Genomic DNA, 22,149 nt, shown 5'->3' with positions numbered 1-22,149 from the left:
GACAGTAGAGCTCTGGGTCCTTTTATCAACTGTGTAATTGATGTTTTCACACAGTACAATGGCATCGGCATGAAGAATAAAACTAAAGAAGACTCTTACCTGGAAATGTTGAAACCAGCTGAAACAATCACGTTCAAGGTCCAGAGCTGTGTCGAACGCCTTGCTGCAATCACAGAGATTCCCGGAGATGGATTTTTCATAAGGTATACTCAGTGTTCATCAAACTATTGAAAGTGGAGACAAGAGCTGACTTGCATAAATGTTTTTTCTGACGTTTGAAGTTGAATCAGGGTCTTAGGGTTGTCTCTTGATATATTTGGTCGATTCATCCTAACAGTTTTGTTGTTCATCCCTTTGTCAGAGCACTTTATGAGAGGGTGGCAGAGGTCGAGCAAGAGCTGAGCTTTAAGAAAGACGACATCCTGTACGTTGAAGACACGCTGCCGAATGGAAACTTCGGCTACTGGATGGCCTGGCAGCTTGACGAGAAAGCACAGAAGCTGGAGAAAGGGCAGATTCCAAGTAAATACATGTAAGTCCACCTTATAATTTTAATTCCCCTTGTCAACTCATGCAGGAGTTTGATCACTTTTGAGTTTGTGTTAACATGCTGAGTCATATCCATTAGGATGGACCAGGAGTTCTACAGAAGACACGGCATGGCTGATATGAAGGACGATAACGGCGCCAACAAGACGCTGTCTGCAGCTGCACGGAGGTCGTTCTTCCGTCGAAGGCTAAAGCATAAACGCAGCGGATCCAAGGACGGGAAGGACCTGATTGCTATGGATGCTATAAGCACAGATTCTTTACCCATCACAGAGGGTGAGATTATCCTCTACTGAGACAACGCTAACATCTTTCTAATGCCGCACACGTAGATTTCATTTTCAGGTTCGGAGACACAAGAGACTTCATTCAACTTTTCACATAATAAACCTGTAAACAGACTTTGATCTGTAAAATCAGTTCCTCTTTAAACACTCCACTTTTCTGCCTTTAAGATTGGAAACGGTAAAAGCAGAGAGGGATAGTTCTATAAGTACAATTTATAAAGTATAATCACATATAATTTGTGCCGTTGGTTGAAAATCAAGAAGAAGAAGAAATGTAAATATGTGTACTTTCCACCACTCTGTGTCTGTATATGAGAGCATCAGCTTGGTCAGACGGAAATAGAGAAAGAATCCAAATGTACTTAAAAGTATTTGCAGCCAGATTTTGTCAGGCAGCTCTCTCTCTGTGTCTCTCAGGTATGAAATTGTGGCTATAAAGCAGGATCTGCTGGCTCAACAGAACTCTTCCCAGGATACAGAAACTCATAATAACCGTGGTTATTAACAGCAGCAGTATCTCTGTCTGTGTCCGCTTGTGTATTTTTGCAGTGCAGTAAATTGTACTTCTATTTTTTTTATTTTTTCCTGCTCAGACGGAGTGAGCCTGATGTACCAGCGGGTTCAAAAGGTGGAGTCCTTGTCCCCGAGACCAGTCCTGATCCTGGGTCCGTTAGTGGAGGCCTGCAAAGACATGCTGGTGAAAGAGGCTCCGACCAAGTTCTGTCGCTGTCTGCCTGGTGAGCTACTAGACACACGATCTATCTGTGTATATAGAAAGAACAGAATCTGTAAGTCTTTTCACTTTCCAGAAATTATGAAGGCATCTCAGCAGGCCATAGAGCGCGGGGTGAAGGATTGTGTGTTCATTGACTACAAACGAAGGAGCGGGCATTTCGACGTGACAACCGTTGCATCAATAAAAGAGATCACGGAGAAGGTAAATTAATCTCGCTGCACGTTATACTTCATGCAGTGTCTCATCTATTGACCAGAATGTCAACTGCAACCGTGTCTCATACGTAACTGCTGTGTTTGTGCAGCTCAGGCTGCAAAATGAGACAAGTGCATCGTGTTTGTAATGTTTGTCTTCAAGTGATAACTGATTTAATTCATGCAAACTTCATGCCTACATCTAAAGAATCTAAACACTGGATAAATCCACACTACAGCTTTTATGTCAACCCTATTTTGGGCGTTAATTGCTGCTAAATGCTTCAAACCATCTCCCATTTGTCATTTCTTTCATTTTCTCTCGTAGGACTGTCACTGTTTACTCGACATTGCCCCTCACGCCATCGAACGTCTCCACAGCGTTCACATCTACCCAATCGTCATATTCATACGCTACAAAAATGCCAAGCAGATAAAGTGAGTAATCCCACGCCTTTAACGGTGACATGCCAAGTGTGTGTCAAGAGTGCTTTGTGGTTTAGTGCCTGTGTTGTTTCTCCAGTTTCATTACAAGTTCAGACTGAGGCTGTTTCAAGGGAATTATAATGTTTAGAAAATGTGTTTTTACAGAAATGTAGGGCATCAACATATACTGGAGGCTATCACTCTGTAGCAGTTAACAGACACAAATACAGGAGGCTGCATGCAGTAATGACTCAGACACACATTTCTCCAAAAAGAAGGCTTCCCTGTGTTTATGCCAATTCCCCTTCCAGGAAATATTATTCTCGATTGCTCTAATCATTTTCTCCGTGTTGAGACAGACACTCACACAGGAGACTGACATCTGCAGACGTCTTGCAGCTTTCATAGTCACGCAGTGTATTCATGCTGCAGGTACAACAGAAACTAATTGATTAACCTGATTCGATCAGTGTCATTAGTTCCCGCTCTCTTCCACCACCTGCCAGGGTTCTGATCGGCGATATCTCAAAGATCCCTCTGCTTTTTTTTCATTTGTAATCGCATGGGAAGATTAAATCTGCTGAACCCTCAGCATGGCGCTTTATATGCACATGCACACTCACACAATGAGGACACCCTCAGGTCTGGCAGGAACAGGCTTTCTCTGCAACACACACACACAAGCCCACAAATCTATGAAAGGGTGCAGCAGGCAGACATGGCTGAGATTGATTCCTGTTAAGCCTTCACTGTCATCAGCTGAGTGCCAGCTGTCCAGAGAGGGGCTGACAGAGCCGGTGGCTCCGCTTCGTGGCGTGGGTGGCAAAAACACTCTCTCTGCCCCCACCCGCCTCGGCTTTCACGTACACACACAAACACACCTCCCACTGCCTGCGTGCCTGCCTGCGTGCCTGCCTGCTGCAGCGACTGACAGGAGCTCAAGGTTTTTCATGGGTTTTTATCCTCTGGGAGGCATCAGCAGACTAATATGTCGACTGCATACTGAGTACCAAGGAGAGAAGAGGGTGTGATGCTAGGTTAGGTCAGAGGCTCTCGGTAGACGTCTTCTCAAGACTGCAGATATGGAGTGAATGAGTGGGCTGGAAGTAGAGAGACTGCACTGAAGCTATGAAATGACAGATTTTGCAATACCTACTATAGTATGTTGAAACTTCTATGGTTCCATCTGATGAAATACTATTGACATTATATTTTTTTGTCATTGAAGTCACACCATATCAGCATTTTGAGGAATATAATGATCTTCTAGTACATATAGTAGCACAAATTTGATAATGCAGTCGAATCAACTTAAATTAATTTACACCTTTTGGAGCAGGTAATTTCAGATTTCTAACATAAGATCTACAGTATACTAAGGTTTATGTTCTTATGTTTGTACAAACACAATGTTCAGCTTTTAAGAAGTAAAAGATCGGAACTTAAAAAAAAAAAAGCGAAATTGATTCCTGGGTTCTTAGTTTTGTTGCCGTGTTATTGCGCCTCGTTGTCAGTCTGTGTGTGAAGTGAGGTTTTGTGGGAGGATGCTGACCTTGTCTGGTGTTGTCTCCTCAGAGAGCAGAAGGACCCTTTGTACCTGCGGGATAAACTCTCTCAGAAACATTCCAAGGAGCAGTTTGAGGCGGCGCAGAAAGTAGAGCAGGAGTACAGCCGCTTCTTCACAGGTTGGTGGGAAGTCATTACTTTCACTCTAATGTACGAGTTTGGACACAGGAACTATACAGATGTGTATACGATAGATAACTTGAGCCCCATTTCACTGCTTAACATCAGCTTGCAAATTACATCTTATTAGCCGTATTGTGCTTTCTTGCAAACATCCTGAACTCCTTCAGCTGATATTTGGTCCTCTAGGATAAAGTTTTTACTCCGGTTTTTAAACAGTGTGTCTGAAGGTCGTCTGAAGTTTTTGGAGCACACTTTCTTTGTGTCCTCTCACAAATTTAGAGTTGAAGCTTTTGGTATTTGGAGCAGCAGCCAGTCTGAGACCCCCAAATGTCCAGCTGATTAATGACTATATAAAAAGGAGGCGAGTTATGGGGAAGGGCTTCGGCGATGAACTCATACCAGCGCTGATCCCTGCTCACAGGGAGAGGTGGCCCGGGCCAATTTCTGCACACAAGCCACGAGATGATGAGAATGACGAGAACGTGCTAATTATCAGCCGGTCATAAATAAGACTCATGGTGGATGGTGGAGCCGATCTCATCCCCGGACTCGTTTATATATCGAGAACTGAAACCGTGTTTTGCTCCAGACAACACAAATAATATAAACTATAATTCATATGCCAACATGGATGTGCTCCTACCATTTAGTTCATCCAGTTTGTAATTCCTTCATATCTAGACTGTGGCAAACTGCAGTTAACACCCAAAATGCATCAAAAGGAAAATGCAGGATTAGACTTTGGACAAACTGCATTATTAGTTCCAGTTTAAAGCAGATTTGCATACGTACAAGGATTGGTTCTCTGCATTTATCCCATCCAAGTGACCACACTTTGGTTTTGGGTGGGGTGGGGGTTTAGGTGCTGTCTCAAGGCACCTCAACCAAGGACATAGTGGAGACTGAACCAGTGACTTTGTGCCCTCAAAGCTGCATCTCTAACAGTTGTGTCCCTTTATTTTTGATCAGTTGAGCCTATCAGAGCTCCCCAGTATTAGGGATTCAATGATTCAAGGAGTTTTTATTGTCATTTCAACACATGTTGGCACATGAGGTGGAACGAAATTAGTTACCCTGGTCCCGGTGCAAGCCAAAGCAGAAACGATAAAGGTAAAAGTATAAAAATTAGCTAACCAACTACAAAAAATAAGCAATTTAACACAATCTCGAGTAGATTTTCTTCCAGTTCACTCACTGGTTGCTTCACATCTTCACTTGAATCATCTGAATTGAGGCTTTAATCCTTACTGCAGTGGTTCACGTTTGACTCCAGCCCTTTGCTGCATGTCCTCTCTTTCTCACCCCATCGCTTCATGTCTCTCTCTACTGCCACCTATCAAAATAAAGGCATAAAGGTCCAAAAACTTGCTCCATCTTTTTCTATCGTGATGATATTATTGCAATATTTTGGGGGAGGTGCTGTCGAACTCACAGAGACAAAGATCAGAACTAAAGTTGGAAGAGAAACCCGAGCACAGACCAAACGGGTTTAACCAAGATCAAATGGTGCAACTTGTTAGATGTTAGATTCTTAGTCAGTGTTTTATAGACGTGCAAGTCATCAATTAATCAAAGAACGATTAGTCTGTAATGAAAACGGTTGCAGCCCTAAATGTTTAAACAGACAAAACTGAGCCACATACTAAACCCTCCCTGTGTAAATATTCCTCCCCACCCCTCACTGTGTTGCAGGCGTTGTCCAAGGAGGCAGCGTGTCCTACATTTGCACTCAGATCTTGACCATTGTGGAGCAGGAACAGAGTAAAGTTCTGTGGATTCCAGATGGAGCATCATAGAAATTTCACCACTTTTTCTTTTTTTTTTCTCGACTCAATAAATCGGTACACTGCAGACTCCACGGTTAATACTTTTTCCACGTATCGCAATATCAGCACTGATGATGATGATGATGATGAAATATTCCCGCACTACAATAGTGATGTACTGTACTGCAGATAGATTTGTTTACACTAGTATTTAATACTTGAATGTTGTATTTTTCCTCATACCCAGTAGCACGCCTTTAATCTCAGCTTCCTCCCATGAATAGGAGACAGGAAGTCGGCATCGATACAAACTGAAGAGCTTATTGTTGAATATAGAACGGACCACTCTGTTCCCTTCTCTGTATTTATATATGTACTTTTCATGTCATTTAATTTATCTAATCAAATCAAAGATGTTTCCTATGAACCTTTTTTGTTTTACAAATGTAGTTGGTAGTTGTCTAGCGAATAGGAAGGATGATATTTTCCAGCTAATGTTCTTTATTTATAGAGGAGACAACTGTGGCAAACTTGCTTCCTTCACATTATGTTTTTTTTTTTTTTTTTTTTTGTTATTTTGCCGTCCGAAGTCACCGTTTTTCATTTCAGTCCTTGAAGCGTATTGTGCCAAGCTAAATATATATATTTGTTAATCACTTTTTACATTCTTGGACTTATAACCATCACAGCTTCCATTATAAATCAAACACCAGTCTGTCCAATGTGTTCTACTGGTACTGCCAAATATTGTTCCGCTTTGTCAAGTGGATTTTTATTGTTATTATTATTATTATTATTATTTTTTTTTTTTTTTAAAGAAGGGATATTTTATTTCTGGTGTATGATCTATGATCGGCTGTCTGCCACAACACATGAGCACGCGTCTCTTGAGTTTTCCGTAAAATCGCCAACATTTCATCTTCAAGTCAGACGAGACGCTTTGTGTCTCCAAATGAAGTTTAATATTTCTATAAAATATTAAAACAACAACAAAAAACAAAGAGTACATTTAATGGAATTCAAGTTGTCTGTGTTTTCTCTTCTAGTGTAGGTTGTGTGTTAGTTGCATCATTTACACAGTAGGCTGTTGTTAAGTCAAGGAAAGTTGCAGTCAACGGATTGTCCACGAGGGGGAGTAAGTGACCGCTGCAGGTGAAGACTGGTAAGATGTCATTTTATCACTTGTCTCCACGTTATCACAGCTACCTGATGTAGGAAAATACTCCACCAGGATTAACCATATAGTTTTAAATTGTTTATATGTTATATATTTATATTTTTCTTATTATAAGAGCTGAAATAAGCTGCTTCTGTCATGCGAACTATTGAAGTTTATTCACTTCCAAATGTTTCCATTTGTCTTTTACTGCCTGGTCCAATGTAGGAATAATTTAATTTAGGATAAACTAGGAAAAAAACAAACAAAAAAATCTAAAAACCTATTTGGGTTTTAGTGAGATTAGAAGAAAAATTGTTTAAAGCTATAATGGAAATTGAAAATTGACTATAAATTCACACCACTGATGTAATTCGATATTAAAATGGAAATAGTTGCAGAGTAAGGGGGAGGAGGGCGGAGTGGGCTGTGGCCACAAAGTTAAAATCATAAAAAATTAATGAAGCGGTCACTATAAATAACCAGACAGATAAGCATCGACGTCTGCCATCGATGGCTCCTCCCCCCGCTACCTGTAAATCTGCGATGCCATCTTCCAACAAATGGATGTGACAGTCAGCCGCCGGAGCCCGAGAGCGCGAGAATTATCACCAAGATCTTTTTTCTGTTTTTCTTTCTTCTTTTCCACCGACACCTGCGCGCATTATCTGACGAACCTTTAACGCGAGGAGCGCATTCAACAGTGTGCGGCGCGCAGCCTCAAGTAGCGGACCTCCCGAAAGCTGCGCTGTTAAGGTGGAGGAGTGAGTGAATCCATCGACTGGCGAGGACAGCGCGTCTCTTCAGTTTAATAGAAATAATACAAGTATAGTTTTACCCGCAAGGACTGTCGTGTAAATCGAAAGCTTTCCGGGGAGTTAAATGTGATTTTTACGCACAGACCAAACGGATGACGCGCACTTGCGGTCACGAACGCGCATCGTGAGACGCACGACTGATGTATTGATTTCAAAGGAAGTTTTTTTTTTTATTATCATTTTTATCGCGCTGTCCTGCCCTGCCCTGCTTATCGTCTGAACTTTAAACGTATTTGGCCAAATGAGAAGTCAGAGGAGTGCAAGGTGGTTGACTCGACATGCCTGAGCCGTCGGGGCATCAGGGGGCGCTGGCTGGAGTTGCCCAACGCGCCTGAATCCCACTTGAGTTGATTGCTCGTTTCGGGGGAGGGGGTGGCAGGTGACCAGAAGTCGATAATGCCGAAAAACAGGGAGAAATTTAACCCGGACCCGTCCATCCACATATCCAAGATGAATGTGATCATCCCGTTTTCACCAGATGTGCCCTGTGACAGCAACGGCCAGCGGATGTGGTGGGCTTTCCTCGCCTCCTCCATGGTCACTTTCTTTGGGGGTCTCTTCATAATCCTCTTGTGGAGAACTCTCAAATATCTGTGGACTGTGTGCTGCCACTGCAAAGCCAAGAAGAAGGTAGGTCATTTCATGAAGCACAGCTCCTCAATGAAATCCGTCACAGAGTGGGTTTTTGTCCAACAGCCAATGCGTGACAACGGCGTGTCTGTCCAGCCAGTTTGATTTATGAAATGGGCTTGTAATTAAATCTGTGTTAGGGCCTCATCCACCGAGAGCGCAGTGCATGGCTCTGAATAATGCACTCTGCTATTCCTGGCTTAATGTCACATACAGTAACAAGGTGATACCGCTTTACAAAACGATTTTGCTCTGGGACTAAATACTAAGAAAGTGCAGCTGACACTTGTTGGTAAACCACCTTCTAGTAGGTTGAGTTAAAAATGAGCAAATACAAGCAGAAATAAAATATATATTAAACCTTTCATGATCTGTTCTAACCGATATTTATATATATTTTTTAAAAAAACACAAATTATTTTGGCCGGATTTTAAAACCTGCATCTCTGAGGTTTCTGCCACTACTCCACTACAGTCAAAAAAGTGAATGGATGGGTTCAGTTGTGCTGCTGAAAAGACAGGGCGGACAAAAATAAAAAACAAATATACCCGGTAACCTGTCTTATATCAGAAACGATGTCCCAGTTCCTCTGGATAATCCACAGGCCTCACTAGGAACATTTTGCATTGGAGCTGCTTTCTATTGAAGAATTAGTGGCTGTGGATTATCCAGAGTAACGAGATGATTTCTGGACAGAGATGTCTGCAAACCAAATTTCCATTTAGCTGGATGAAGACTATATATTTGTCATTTAAAAGAACCCACAGAAGCTTTAGAAACGTGCAGCACTTAACAGGTGGAAACATTAAAAAGACTTCAAATGTGATTCAGTAGTCTGTAGTTACCCGTATTTTAAACTTGAACATAGTCTAAAGCCAGTGTTACTTTGAAACTGTGCAGCAGTTTGTTTGAATCCAAAGGTCGGCATTAGTTTCAGGACACACGGAGTCCATCTGCTGCTACGTGGCTTCAGACATTGGTGACACATTCAATTTTCTCACCAGGAAAGTGCATCTGAATGTTTGTTTGTCACGGTGTAATCCCCCAGAAATAATTTTTATAACGTTTAAGGCAACTAGACTTCCTGCCTCCCTGTCATTATGACACCATCTGTGTGAGATCAGTCCTGCATTAGTTCAATTAGGCGTTAATCTGACTCTGTTCAAAATTTGTGAAGTGTGCTCTTTGAGTAAAACATCACGTTTTGGACCCTGACTCGTACTCTGAGATGGACTGAAATGCACTTTAAAGTCAGACAGGAAGAGGGTGGAAGAGGAGAAAATGGCAAAGGCTGCATGCAGGGTGGTGCTGACCTTTCAGAAGGGAGACGTCTGCATCATTTCTATGCTTTTGCTGAAGCTGGTCTCAATTAAAGCTGCAGATAATAATCACTTTAATCACTGATTGATCTGTTGATAAAAAAATACAAAGATCCCTGACTAACTCATTTAAATAATTTAAAGAAGCCAGAGCTTGTAAATGTCATTTTCTATCTGAAGAGTTTCACCCCTCGCTACAGTATTTAAAGTCATCAGTTTTATTTTTAGAATTACACAAATGGAACAGAAATGCTGCACAAATCAGTACTTAATTGTTCATTTCGGAGTCGGAACGGAGCTTGTGAGAATACAAGAGAGCAGTCGGATTGTGTGTTTTTGTTCAGATTTTGCCAAGTGAAGCTGGTGAGCTCCATCAACCTGTTGTGCTACTCTGTGGGAGTTAGCCGGAGACGGGTCATTCTTTCACTTCCAATCTCCCCCTCGCTGCCTTTTGCTCTCCTGGCATTCATTTCATAACTCCTGCCCCGTCGTCTTCGCACCCTTTTTTTTTTTTTTTTTTTTTTGTTTCCCCCTCCTTCCCTCATCCGAGAATCAACCTTCCTCCCAAGTGTCAGAAATGCAGTGTCAGGCGCGTTACCGTATGTGCCATATGAATCAGGATTTTTGTTGCTAAGCAACTAGCAAGCAAAGGATTTCATAATACGAGTAAATCTCTCTCTGTTATGCAGTTGTCTAGGCTGTGAGATGTGGCAGGTTGTGTTGGAGGAACACCTCCCCACCCCCTCCCGGTCTGTGCATGTCATTAGCAGCCCAAACATGGAGCTTTCTTGGAGCATTGTTCATAGGAGGGAGCTGATTATGTGTTTCCTCCACTTCTGATTTTCCAGCTTGTTTTCCCCCTCTCCGGGGCATTCGCTGCCCAAGTCCTGCTCTTTTTCTGACAGCTCTTAGGTCCCTGAGACTCAGCCTCCATCTCCGTGGCTCTGGTTTCCCCCTGTCTGGTGGTAATCGATGAAACTCGTCATTTGTGAGGTTCTGATGAATGACCGCTATTATCTGTCTGGGGCGAAGAAAGAAATTGCATTCATCGTAAATGACACGGTACTTCACATTGGGCCGATGAGATGCTGTGGCAGCTCTTCAGTCATGTTGTGAACTACTTTCATTGGAGGAATGTGTCTTAACGGTTTGACACCGTATCTAACAGGTGACTGATGCTGAAAAGTGTCACTGCCCAACATGATGCTTGGTCCTGAAAGAGTACACCGATCAGGCATAACATTAAAACCCACCTAGACCAGACCAGGCACCCCCACCCCATAACAATGACACTCCTTGATGGCAGCAGCCATCCCCAGCAGGATGCAGCCACCAAAACACTTTAGGAACAACTCAAAAAACACGAAGATTACCAAAGGTGTTGACCTGGCCTCCAAATTCACTAGATCCCAAACTGATCAAGTATCTGTGGGATGATCCACGGAGGCCCCTCCCCTCAAAGGCCCCCACAGGACACCCTCAGAAGGCCCATGTCCATTCTCTGATGAGTCACAACTGTTTTGGAGACACAAGGGAGACCTACACAATATTAGGACATAGTGTTATGCCTGATCGGTGTATTTAATGTGTGATGTTGGATATCTTTTTTTCCAAAGGTATCGTCATACACAGTCAGTTTACCATGTGCACCCTCCGGCAGTGACTCAGAGTCCTTATACGTGTCAGGTGAGCGGGGTGCAGGGTGACCGGAGGATTCAGATGGATAGTTCCTCTCGTGGAGGTTTTTAAGTGCCGTCTAAAATAGTGTAATTACCAGATGAGTGCTCGCGATCGAAAACTGTGGTAATTACGAGTCAGAAAGTTGGAATAGCCGAGTGCCTCTTTGCTGTTGTCTCTGTCCCTTGCGCATATGCGCAATGGCAACAGGTCAAGCAGAGTGAATGCTAATGCAGCACAACTTCAGCTTTTGTAAATTATTTTAAAGCCGAGCAGCGTTTGCTCACTCTCTCTGAAACAGCTCTCTGATGCAAGAATCTAATTTGGTTATGACTTTATCTTCAGCCAGGAGTGCTTGAACGCAGCACACACATCCACACGAACTTGGAAGAAGAAGAAGAAGCACTTGAAGGCAGCATCATTTATTTAACGATACTCTTAATCCTTTAATATTCTCTGCGGTTTAGCTCGTCTGACTCCTTTGTAAAGAAAGGCCGTATATTCCTTGTAACGTGTGTTTAATTGGCCGTGTAATTAGCTAAGCAAGTATTAGCTCCTCCCGTTACATAATATAAGCAGCGTGTTGCAGCTTGGCCGTCACTGAACCATCTGGGATCCAACAGGTCTCAGATTAATGCTTTCAGGCCGCCCCAAAGACAAGAGATGATACTGTTGATGGGTCTTGCACGAACTGATTTTGTTTTACGTGTGAATGTGTGTTCATTTAAAAAGTAAACTTGACTTTGCTGACCACAGATGCTCCTTAATCCGTCAGTTGTTTTGCAGCTGCGTAAACTTTTCCTTCATTTTAAATCTCCTTTTTGCTTAGCTACTGACCGGGGGGGATGGGCGAGCTTACTTCCATCCTTCCTGTTTATACATTCACATGGATATTAACTAAATAATTATTCTCGTTCAGCCAGTGATTCATTGACAGATGGTTCGTCTTTATGTGGCCAAGATCAGTCAAGAGACTGCCCATGTTTCAGGAAGGTTTTTTTCCGTCTCGGTTCATCATTAAAGTTCATATTAATGCATTTTTAAATAATTGATTCCACTGTGTCACAAGCTGCATGTTCTATTCTAGTTTAATGCCCTCACCCTTTGAGAAATGATCACTGCGGATAGGCTAGCGGTGTTGATCAATGTCCTGCGCTGTCAAGGAGACTAGATTTAGGCGAGATGGTGGGACCTAAATTTGGAGTTCTCAGACTACTGATCAAAGTGACAAAGGGGGAGATGTGCCGTCTCAGTGGCTGTAATGACTACATCTACTTTTTTTCCGGCGCCTGCTTCCATTAAAAATGTATCTCATCCAATTTTATCTCATTAAATAAAATCCGGCGGAAGATTGTTTAACCCCTCTGACGTGTCGGAAGCAAAAACCAAACTCAAAAGCAAACATCATCACTTGACGATTATAAAAGAATCGACGCTTCTCACGCAAGAAGGAATTAGAGATTCAAATGTCAAAAACTCAAAAGCGACTCAGCCTCACACCGAAAGGCATCTTCCTGTGAGTGACCTTAAGATGAAATCAGACGTGCGACCTCTTTAAAGAGTAATTGGACAGTGGTATGTCATGAATCACAAATCGTTATTCTTTGAACTCCTCTTTTACCAGCGTTAAAAGTACCACAGCCGGTGTGTTTTCTGCCCAGATTTGGTCATTAAAGTGCTGGGGAATAACGACGTGATGCCAATTAAAGCTACTTAACGGCTGTCAACTCCCTCAGCGCTGCCTGTGTCACGTCATTCATTAAAACAGGAGCGTGCAACGGTGGCATAAACAGTGCATCTCATCTAGCTGTGTTAAAAAGAAGAAAAAGAAGACGTTTCCACATGAATTGTCGCTTTTAGTGTAAGAAATCCTGCACACTTTATATCTTTATATTGCAAAAACAGCAGGGCATTCAGATTTGTGCAGCCTGTAGCTTTAATGTGCATCAACTAAAGGAAAGTAGCTCAATGAGAGTGTGTTAAATGCAAAGAGAACCCATCTACACCAACACTAAACCGACTTAAACTGGAAGCAACCTGTTGATGTTTTTCAATTCAGTCTTTAAATGAGCTTTAGTGATTTTATGTTGCCTTCAAGTTGTGGTGTGTCTTGCTAAGGTTTTCAGAAATGGCAGAGGTGGATGGGGAGTTGTAATTCAGTTGTGAAGAGTCAGTCCACCCCCAACTTATGGTCCCAACAAAATCATCAAATGTATGGCAATTTATTTAAAAAAGGCCTGATAAGTTGCACAGCTGCTGTGTTCAAGCACCTCAACAGAGAAGATCTACCAGCTACAGATAGATAGATAGATAGATGTCACTGAACAAGCTTCTCTGCCTGACTATGGTGTTGTATAGAAGGTGATTGACATTGTTCATGATGGACCGGATTTTGTTTAAGGTCCTTGCATCTACCACCGATGTCAGGGACTCTAGCTCTGCTCCTACCACAGAGTCCTCCTTCTGTTTCAGCTTGTCCAGCTGTGAGCTGTCCTCCTTCTTAGCACTGCCACCGCAGCATACCACAGCGTAGAAGAGGACACTGGCAACGATAGTCTGGTAGAACATGTCCAGAAGCTTCCTGCAGATATTAAACAATCAGTAATCACTATTGTGTCCTCAACAGTTATTGTAAGACAAGAACTCAAAGACTAATGGCCTAATATTTCGCCTTTAGCTTTGATTACAGCACACATTCGCTGTTTCGATAAGCTTCTCCAATGTCACCAGGTTTATTTCCATCCAGTGTTGCATTCATTTTTCACCAAGATCTTGTATTGATGATGGGAGAGTCTGACCACTGCACAAAGCCTTCTCCAGCACATCCCAAAGATTCTCAATGGGGTTAAGGTCTGGACTCATGTCTCATGCTCCCTGAACCACTCTTTCACAATCTGAGGCCCATGAATCCTGACATTGTCATCTTGGAATATGATCCATTGATGGAATAACCTGGTCATTCAGTGTATTCAGGTAGTCAGCTGACCTCATTCTTTGGACAAAATAATGTTGCTGAACCTAGACCTGAGCAACTGCAGCAACCCCAGATCATAGCACTGCCCCCACAGGCGTGTACAGTAGACACTAGGCATGATGGGTGCATCACTTCATCTGCCTCTCTTCTTACCCTGATGGTTCTCCACTATCCTTCCAGTTTTTAATAATGTGTTGGACAGTTCTTAACCCAGTTTTAGTAGTTTCTTCAATCTCCTTAGATGTTTTCTCTACTTGATGCATGCCAATGATTTGACCCTTCTCAAACAAACTAACATCTTTTCCACGACCACAGGATGTGTCTTTAGACATGGTTGTTTAAGAAATGAGAAGCTACTCATTGCATCAGTTGGGGTTAAATAACTTGTTGCCAGCTGAAAGATAATCACCCATTCAGTAATTATCATATAGGAGGCTCAGACCTATTTGCTTAGTTAAATCCAGGTGGTGACTTTTTTTTTGGTCAGGCGTTTGTAATCTGAACGTTTGTAATGAACAGTAAAAGTTTAAATTCATAGATAACACGTAAAACTATGACGTGATCATGTTTGAATGCATGTGTTAAAGCTAAAAAGACCAAAAGACTAAACTACTACTCAGAAAATAATTATTTCTCACAGCCTTGTCCTTTCATTACCCCTGTATATTTCCTTCATTGAGTTACACGGTCGTTAGCTCGCTAACTGTTAGCCTCAGTGGCTTCTAGTTGCATACAGTTGCCTAGCAACGGCGTTGTCACAACTTCCAGCTGATGTGCCACCACTTGAACCCCGAGTCTTTCCTCTTACAAGTCTTCACGTGTCGTGTAACCACGCACTAATGAGTTCAGTGAGACGGCACCAGTACAGGCCTACTTATCTAAAATCAGAAGCCTTTCAAACTGTTCCCAGAATAATTTTATTTAACTGTCTTTTGTGAATTTCACAAAATTCATTACTCATACACTAAAATAGTTATTTTGTCTTTGACAGGTTTTTGATAGGTATTGAAAGAAAGGTGTCAAAATACTGAAAAGATCATGTAACAGCGTCTCTTTTTTCATTCTTCAAGTATTTCTGTCTCTTTTCATGTACAAACACCACAAAGGAAAGATTTACAGAGACTATGCAGAAGCTTTTTAGTTCTATAAACAGTTCGGATGCCTTTCCTAGGATTCATTCCAACTTCTCCACACAACTGAGATGCGAGTGTAATTATTCTGCAGCTTACGGCCATGAAAGTAACGGGCCTACAGCTTTATTCTCCTAAAAAGTTTGACTGGAAAGGCTTCTGACTGACAGGCATGTTCTTTTTCCTTTTTAGTCTCTAACCCATGGTCTAATCCACTCACCCTGATCTCCTTAAAGAAACTCAAGACTGAGTTTTGACTTAAATTCCTCCCGGTGGCTCTGTTTCAACGCCACTCTGTCTTCTTCCAAATAAATGAGGTAACCATGGGAAAGTCACGGCGGTCTGGTGCGCCCTGTAAAATAGTTCCCCTTGTTTATCTGTAAAACTGTGCGTTTTGCAAATAAATAATGGTAAACGCAGGTTCCGTCTGGTTGTTCCCAGTTGCCGGACATTTCTAAATTGCGGTTTCACAAATTTCCCCCTTCCTGTATCTCATTGGCTGCATTAGCGCCTAAGTGAACTGGACATGTTGTTATAGTGTTATCGGGTTAGCTGCAGGGCTCTGGACAGGCTGTAGGAAGTGTAACAGGGGCCGATGGTGTTCTGCTTGTCTGTGACTAATGGCTCTGAACATGATTGAATTTCTTTGTGCTGCCACCTGTTTAGCAATAATAATGGGAACAATTGAAACGTGGAGCCTGTGGGTGTGCAAGAACAATTTTTGCATAAAGATGTCCTACAGTGTACTGTAGAATTAAATCTGACGTTGTTATAATAACCATGGTGGGTAATGCTCTAAAATGTTAAAGGGTGGTGTCTAAAGATGCTCATTGTATCCTCCTGCAATGTTGATGTCTATCTTCAGTGCTTAAGGAAACGTGTGTTCAGTCATGGCTTTACTTTGGCAAACAGTTTGGGCATTATTCCATCCTTTAAAGTATAAATCTGGATTAGGGGTTGCATGACTTCAGTCCTCTATTATATGATGAAAGTCAAATCGACACCGACTAGTCTCTGATGACGTCACTGATAAAACCACAGTAGAAAGTAATGCTTTGTGACAGACAGCTCAGTATGTAGTACATACTGTGAGCTGCAGATATGTATAGCCTGTATAAAAACAGGCAGCACATCAGCACCATCAATAGCATTTAACAGTACTTAATGTTGTTGTAAGATGGGATAGTGCAGCAGGCATTTTTCTGCAGCTAAAGGTCTAATAACTTTATCAGATAGTTGATGTGCAGCCTCCTTCTCTCTGTTACCACAGGACGTTTGATGAAGTTGCTAACTGACTGCTGTCCAGAGGATTTGGACCGTTCCTCTACTAGCCTTAGCATTAGCCTTTTCAGATGCATTGCAGTAGTACATTAGTTGTATTTCAGGACTGACATGTCACGGTAGTATGGGTTTCATCTTTAGTGAAGTATTTCCACGCACTTGATGAACCGCTGCTAGTTTGCTGCAACGACCCACTGGGCTCCTCACCTGTCTTCTAGGAGGCGTCCATGTTGTTATCGTCACATGATCAGTGACTAGTCGACATGATGCTTAAAGCGTCATGACACAGCAGTAAAGTCGACAAACCGACTAGTCCACTAGTCTGGATGTAATCTTTTTTTGTTTTCATTATTGTCAACAAATAAGACCAAACCCGACAATGAATTCATCCTGTTAACTTGTATTTCATGTGTAGCCAAAGCCTGATGCAGCTTATTGCTCTGTGCCTCAGACTTCCATTTGTTATCCAAAAACTATTATAGGATAAAGTCGTTTTTCTGTATTTTCAACAAATCCCATGAAAGGACCAAAGCAGCAACGTGTTAATCCATCTCTCAGGGCTTTCTAACACCCCTCCCCTCTCTGCGGCACTCAGCCCCAATGCCATTGATTCCCAAAGACGTAAATCTTCACAGCTCCCAAACATACAGTACAATTTATTTATTTTCTTTAAAAAAAGAAAGAAAGAAAAAAAAGGGCTCAGTGACTTCCTAAAACAGGTGGGCGCTGTTTTCTGCAAACATTACTCAAAGAGAAGTTGCAAGAGTAACTTGGGGACTTATTTCCAGCAGGGGGTTGATACACATTTGTGCTCTTGTGAGTATTTATGGCAGTAGTGACTGTGTTCATCATAGTGAAAGAAATGTCACACACTTCTCCTGTGCACCTCATTTCTGTAACAACACAATGTCAGGAATACACGAGTTATATCAGATTGTAGCTGCACAGGTAACGCTTATTAGTGAGCTTTGGTCTTTTGTGGGATATGTTGGCAAAAAATAAAGAATCATTATGTTTATTTGGATTACTACTGGCCGCTATAAGATAGCAACTATTATCAAGACCTATCCATGTCAGTGGACTTTGGATTGAGCCTGGACACATCACACTGATATAAAGAATTAGCGGCAATAAAGGCAGAATGTGCTGTTGCCTGTCGATACCCATGTCTGCACCAAAAACAAACCTTCTGCGCCTTCAGTAAAGGAAATAACTCCTTAAACCTGCAGGTAGCAGTCTGTGTTTGTAATTTAAAAGGTAGAAAACAAGAGAGCTTGGACTAGCTAGGAAAAGAAACGTCATACAGAGCTGGTCTCTACTAAATTATTCTGATCAGTTAGTCTACACCTCTAATTCTGGCGGACAGAGTCGTCGTAAAAATATCCGTTTTGAGAGCTCTCTTGGGTTTCGTTTCGTTCCTCACTTCCATTTCTCTTCTCGTGCGTTGGTTCTTTAATCTGATCATCCAGTCAGAGCAGTCAACTTGTTCTGCCACTGATTCAACAAGCTGAATTGGCTGAAAAATAGTCATAGTTCCAAGTATTGGCACCGGTGCAGGACACACCGCAAAAACATACGCTCACCAACAGCCCGGCGGTGGCAAACGGCCGACCATCGGTTTGGTCGGCTTAAAAAGAGCTCGCATGAAAATGTTCCTGCTTTTGTTGTTGGATGTAGTCGTTGAAAACCCTCTGAGGTTGAAACATTACTTGTTGAACGTGTGCAGCTGTGAGCTTCTGTAAACCAGTGATTAATGCGCCGTAAAAGCACGAGCTGCAACTAGTCCGTAACAAATACACCATTTATTTGTCTGAGTGATCTCTGCTGAAGTCGTGCCTATGGTTTCATTCAGCAGATTCATTCATCCATTCATTTATTTCAGTGGCGCTGCACCCTCCTCCAGCTTTAAAAAAGATTTATGGTGGAGTGGAAGCACAACACATGTTGCATGCCAGGAGTTCTTTGAAGCTAGCTGTCCTGATACAGGGACACACAAAAGCCCGTTCTGCATTCAGAGAACGCGACACGCTGAGATCGTGATCATAAACACCGAAATGAAAAGGAATCCTGCAATAGTGTGGAAACGACACACGTGTCAATGGAAAATACAGTTATTTTTCCGTTTAACTGCTTCAATGGCGTCAACAAATTGCACACGATGAGCGTAGCTGCAGGAGACGGGCCTCAGAGAGAGTGACGTGTGACACCATTAAAGCAGAGGAGGAATGGGATGTCAGGGGGGGTAAAGAGCCTGAGTCGTGTTAGCCTCAAGGCTGTGAGGTGTTTCATCAGGGAACATGGCTAACCTCTGCATCCTGTCTCGATTTCCTGCTCTGTGAATCATGCCAGTGAGTCCCAGCAGACAAGCGCACACAGACGGAGAGACAGGCAGAAAGACAGGCAGCCGGGCATCCAGGCAGGCAGGCAGGCAGGCAGGCAGGCAGGCAGGCAGGCAGGCAGGCAGGCAACCCACTCAGTGGAGCAGAAACACCAGGAGCTCAGTGGCTGCCATGGATACACTCCTGGAGTCTCTCTCTCTGCTGCTCTCTGTCTCTCTCTGTATGTTTACAGTATGCATGTGTGCAAGCATGTATGCAGAATCATTTTGGAGCTTAATCACTATAATAAAAACGATGCATTAATGTGTTTTTTTTTTTAAGTGATTTGTGCTTCATTGCACAGCCGACCAAAGGACTCAGGAAGCACTTTCTGTTATTTTTCTGTAATGGTGCCACTTCACGTTAACTTGAAGCTAAGTGGTGTTGTTTTCACGCAGGTCTCTTGTAGGGACAAATCCACAGATTGTCACCTGAACTGCGGTTCCTCTCGCCTCTCCACCGGTGCATTTTTAGCAGCTCCTTCAACAGGAGGAATAGTTTTTAGTTTCACACCCACGTCTTGATGTTTTGGTTTACTCTGAGCATTTTTATCAGCTTTGTTTTAGGATGCAGCTGTTTTCAGAGAGGAGGGAAACAGAAGCAGAAGAGCCTACACCTTCCCAGTACCAAAGAGGAGACGGTTAGCAAGGAGCGGGTGAACATGTAGTGGAGTATTTAGCAGCTGTAAAACCAGATTGGAGACCAGAATAGGACATAACATTATGACCACCTTTCTAATATTGTGTAGGTCTCCCTTGTGCCTTCAAAACAGTTATGACTCATCAGAGAATGGACATGGGCCTTCTGAGGGTGTCCTGTGGTGTCTGGCAACACCATGTTGTGAGGGGACGGGCCTCTGTGAATCATCCTACAGATACTTGATCAGTTTGGGATCTAGTGAATTTGGAGGCTAGGTCAACACCTTGTGCTGTTCTTCATGTTTTTTCTTTTTTAGTTGTTCCTAAAGCGTTTTTGTGTGTGTGTCTGTGTCAGGCTGCATCCTACTGGGGATGGCTGCTGCCATCAAGGAGTGTCATTGCTATGGGGTGGGGGTGTCTGGTCTGGATGGGTTTGGGTGGGAGCTACATGTCTAAGTAACATCCACACGAATGAATGCCAGGTCCAAAAGTAACCCAGCAGAACACTGAATTGTCATTATCATAAATTTAACCTGAACCATCAGTTGAACCCGGTTGATTTAGCTCCCTGTTAAAGAGAGAACTGATTATCCTTCATTTGTGCATTTAAATCAATAAATAAGCATCAGACCAGTGGGTATGCTATAGCAGCAGATGCTTTTTTGCTAGTTGATCATCTCTTAACATGCAGCTAATGATAACAGTATTATATTGTGCCTGGAATTAGATAAACTAGGTTCATTAGATTCACATTAGATTAACGTTTGCTGCAGAAACATTACCGCCTGGTCATGCTTCTCTCACGAAGCAAGATGACGGACCTCATCTTCCATGTTAGCCGCCTCAGGCTGGTTGTAGCTCGTCACTGGGAGAAAAGATCACGAATCTAAAGATCTTCAGGTGTATTAGGTGTTCAGACTGTGATCAAGGAACGGTCAAAATGTCAAATTCGAGACAGAACTTCCCCTTTTCTCTTTTGTTCAGTTCTTTATCTTCAATTTAAAAGAAAGGTTCGACTGAAAAACCAAAGGTAGCCTCAGGTTTCCATCATGAAAACCACTGGCACAGATATTTTGAGACTGACTAGGCTGCTACTGAAGTGCACGGGAAACCCTCCGCCAGAACAGCATAATATTATAGAACCAAGACTTTACCAAGAGTTTGTTGTTCTCAGATCTCTAACCTTAATATGTCCTGCATTTTATTTTTTCCCCTAGGAGGGTCATCGGATCACCACCGGCGATGGCATCAAGCGCACAGACAAGGATGACCCTGCGGCCAGCGAGGTGGGCTGGATGACCTCGGTCAAAGACTGGGCCGGAGTCATGATATCTGCTCAGACGCTGACAGGAAGAGTCCTGGTGAGTTCACCCCCAGCCGCCACCTTCTCTCTAATCTACGACTGACATCTTGAGCCGCTTTAGTCTGCGTGTAGCCGGACGGTTAAGACGTGAAGCACGACAGCCAATCACGATCGCGCCCCGACGTCCTTACGACAGCGCTCGGGGCTGAACTCCCTCAGAGCATATTTGTATCTCACGAAAAAATATTTATTGTAGGACGAGCCAGACTCCGGCTCAGGAGGAGCTTTCATCTGACAAGCAACAAATTGAGCACGCTCGAGTTTTCCCTTGAATTTATTTTTTGTTTGCGCGACCCATAAATACATCATTTTGAAGTGCATAACTCGGGGAGGTTATCTCTCAGACGGGGGAGGAGGACGCATCAAAACAAAGCCAGGGCGACAACGCAGGAGAGATTTAAAGACTGAATTAAGGTCATACACTCCATAATGTCCTCAGACAGCCGAGAGAAGCAGATGCAGGAGGCAGGAAAGGGAGGGGAAGGGAGGGGAGGGGGACATGTGCCGTTTGCCAATTGCATTTGGTCATCTGAAGTGGTTGCCATGGCGCCCGGCATGTCTGTTGACAGTTTCACGTGGAGAACACATGTCTCTTCGACCACATCTTGTGTTGTGGTGTGTGTGTGTGAGATCCTTATCACATTTATTTTTTGACGTGGTCCCGTGAGAGGACGTCCTGCACGGACTGCTTTGGTGTTTTCATTTTGTTTTCATATATTTTTTTTTAATTTCATCCTGAGTGATGATTCGGGTATAATTTCTTTCTTGGCATTGCGAGCGCTAAGGCTGAGGAGTGATGAAATGAAATGGCATGAGGGTGGGCGCGCCATGCCAAGACTTGCCGCAGTGCTCAGGGCTTGATCCCACTTTTACCCACCCCCACCCCTTCCTCCTCCTCTCTTTAAAAGTGGTGCGGCATCTCCAGTTGGCTCAGTGCGTGGAGGTTATTAATCATGAATGCAGGGTGAGGAGTACACTGAACTATTATCATCTGATGTGGAGTATTAATGAACCACTTAGTTCACGTTTGTGGGTCAAAAACTGAAGAAAAACTAAGAGCTAGCAGCCATCTTGGAAGGAAAGATTTCCGGTCTTTCACGGCCTGAAACACATTTCTGCCGCTTTAGTTATAAATTA

General features: G+C 42.9%; 2 protein-coding genes across 6 annotated transcripts in view; both read left to right on the top strand.

The window, feature by feature from the left end:
- Positions 1-6,767, top strand: part of LOC311504716 (disks large homolog 5-like) — a 29,368-nt gene extending 22,601 nt beyond the window's left edge. For all 5 annotated transcript variants that reach the window (XM_084567960.1, XM_084567958.1, XM_084567957.1 and 2 more), the window contains 8 exons: positions 55-203; positions 362-532; positions 629-825; positions 1,430-1,573; positions 1,646-1,773; positions 2,095-2,204; positions 3,768-3,877; positions 5,574-6,767. In XM_084567960.1, the coding sequence (XP_084424086.1) occupies positions 55-203; positions 362-532; positions 629-825; positions 1,430-1,573; positions 1,646-1,773; positions 2,095-2,204; positions 3,768-3,877; positions 5,574-5,677 (1,113 nt within the window). In that variant the 3' untranslated portion in view covers positions 5,678-6,767. The remainder of the gene's footprint in view (positions 1-54; positions 204-361; positions 533-628; positions 826-1,429; positions 1,574-1,645; positions 1,774-2,094; positions 2,205-3,767; positions 3,878-5,573) is intronic.
- A 1,243-nt stretch (positions 6,768-8,010) lies between these two features.
- On the top strand, positions 8,011-21,863 carry LOC311504502 (calcium-activated potassium channel subunit alpha-1a-like). The gene is made up of 2 exons (XM_084567648.1): positions 8,011-8,251; positions 20,867-21,863. Exons 1-2 carry the CDS (start codon positions 8,018-8,020, stop codon positions 21,053-21,055), a joined length of 423 nt encoding a protein of 140 aa, XP_084423774.1. The 5' UTR covers positions 8,011-8,017; the 3' UTR covers positions 21,056-21,863.
- Positions 21,864-22,149: the final 286 nt, after the last annotated feature.

Source organism: Chelon labrosus, assembly GCF_963514085.1.
Source record: "Chelon labrosus genome assembly, chromosome: 19".
NCBI lineage: Eukaryota > Metazoa > Chordata > Actinopteri > Mugiliformes > Mugilidae > Chelon > Chelon labrosus.
The sequence above is the reverse complement of the archived record's forward strand: the minus strand, read 5'-3'. Positions and strand labels throughout refer to the sequence as shown.

Bases quoted from the DNA above. Each gene is read 5' to 3' on its own strand.
- LOC311504502 (XM_084567648.1), top strand. From the start codon at position 8,018: ATGCCGAAAAACAGGGAGAAATTTAACCCGGACCCGTCCATCCACATA. The intron at 8,252-20,866 runs GTAGGTCATTTC...TTTTTCCCCTAG, and splicing joins ACTGCAAAGCCAAGAAGAAG to GAGGGTCATCGGATCACCAC.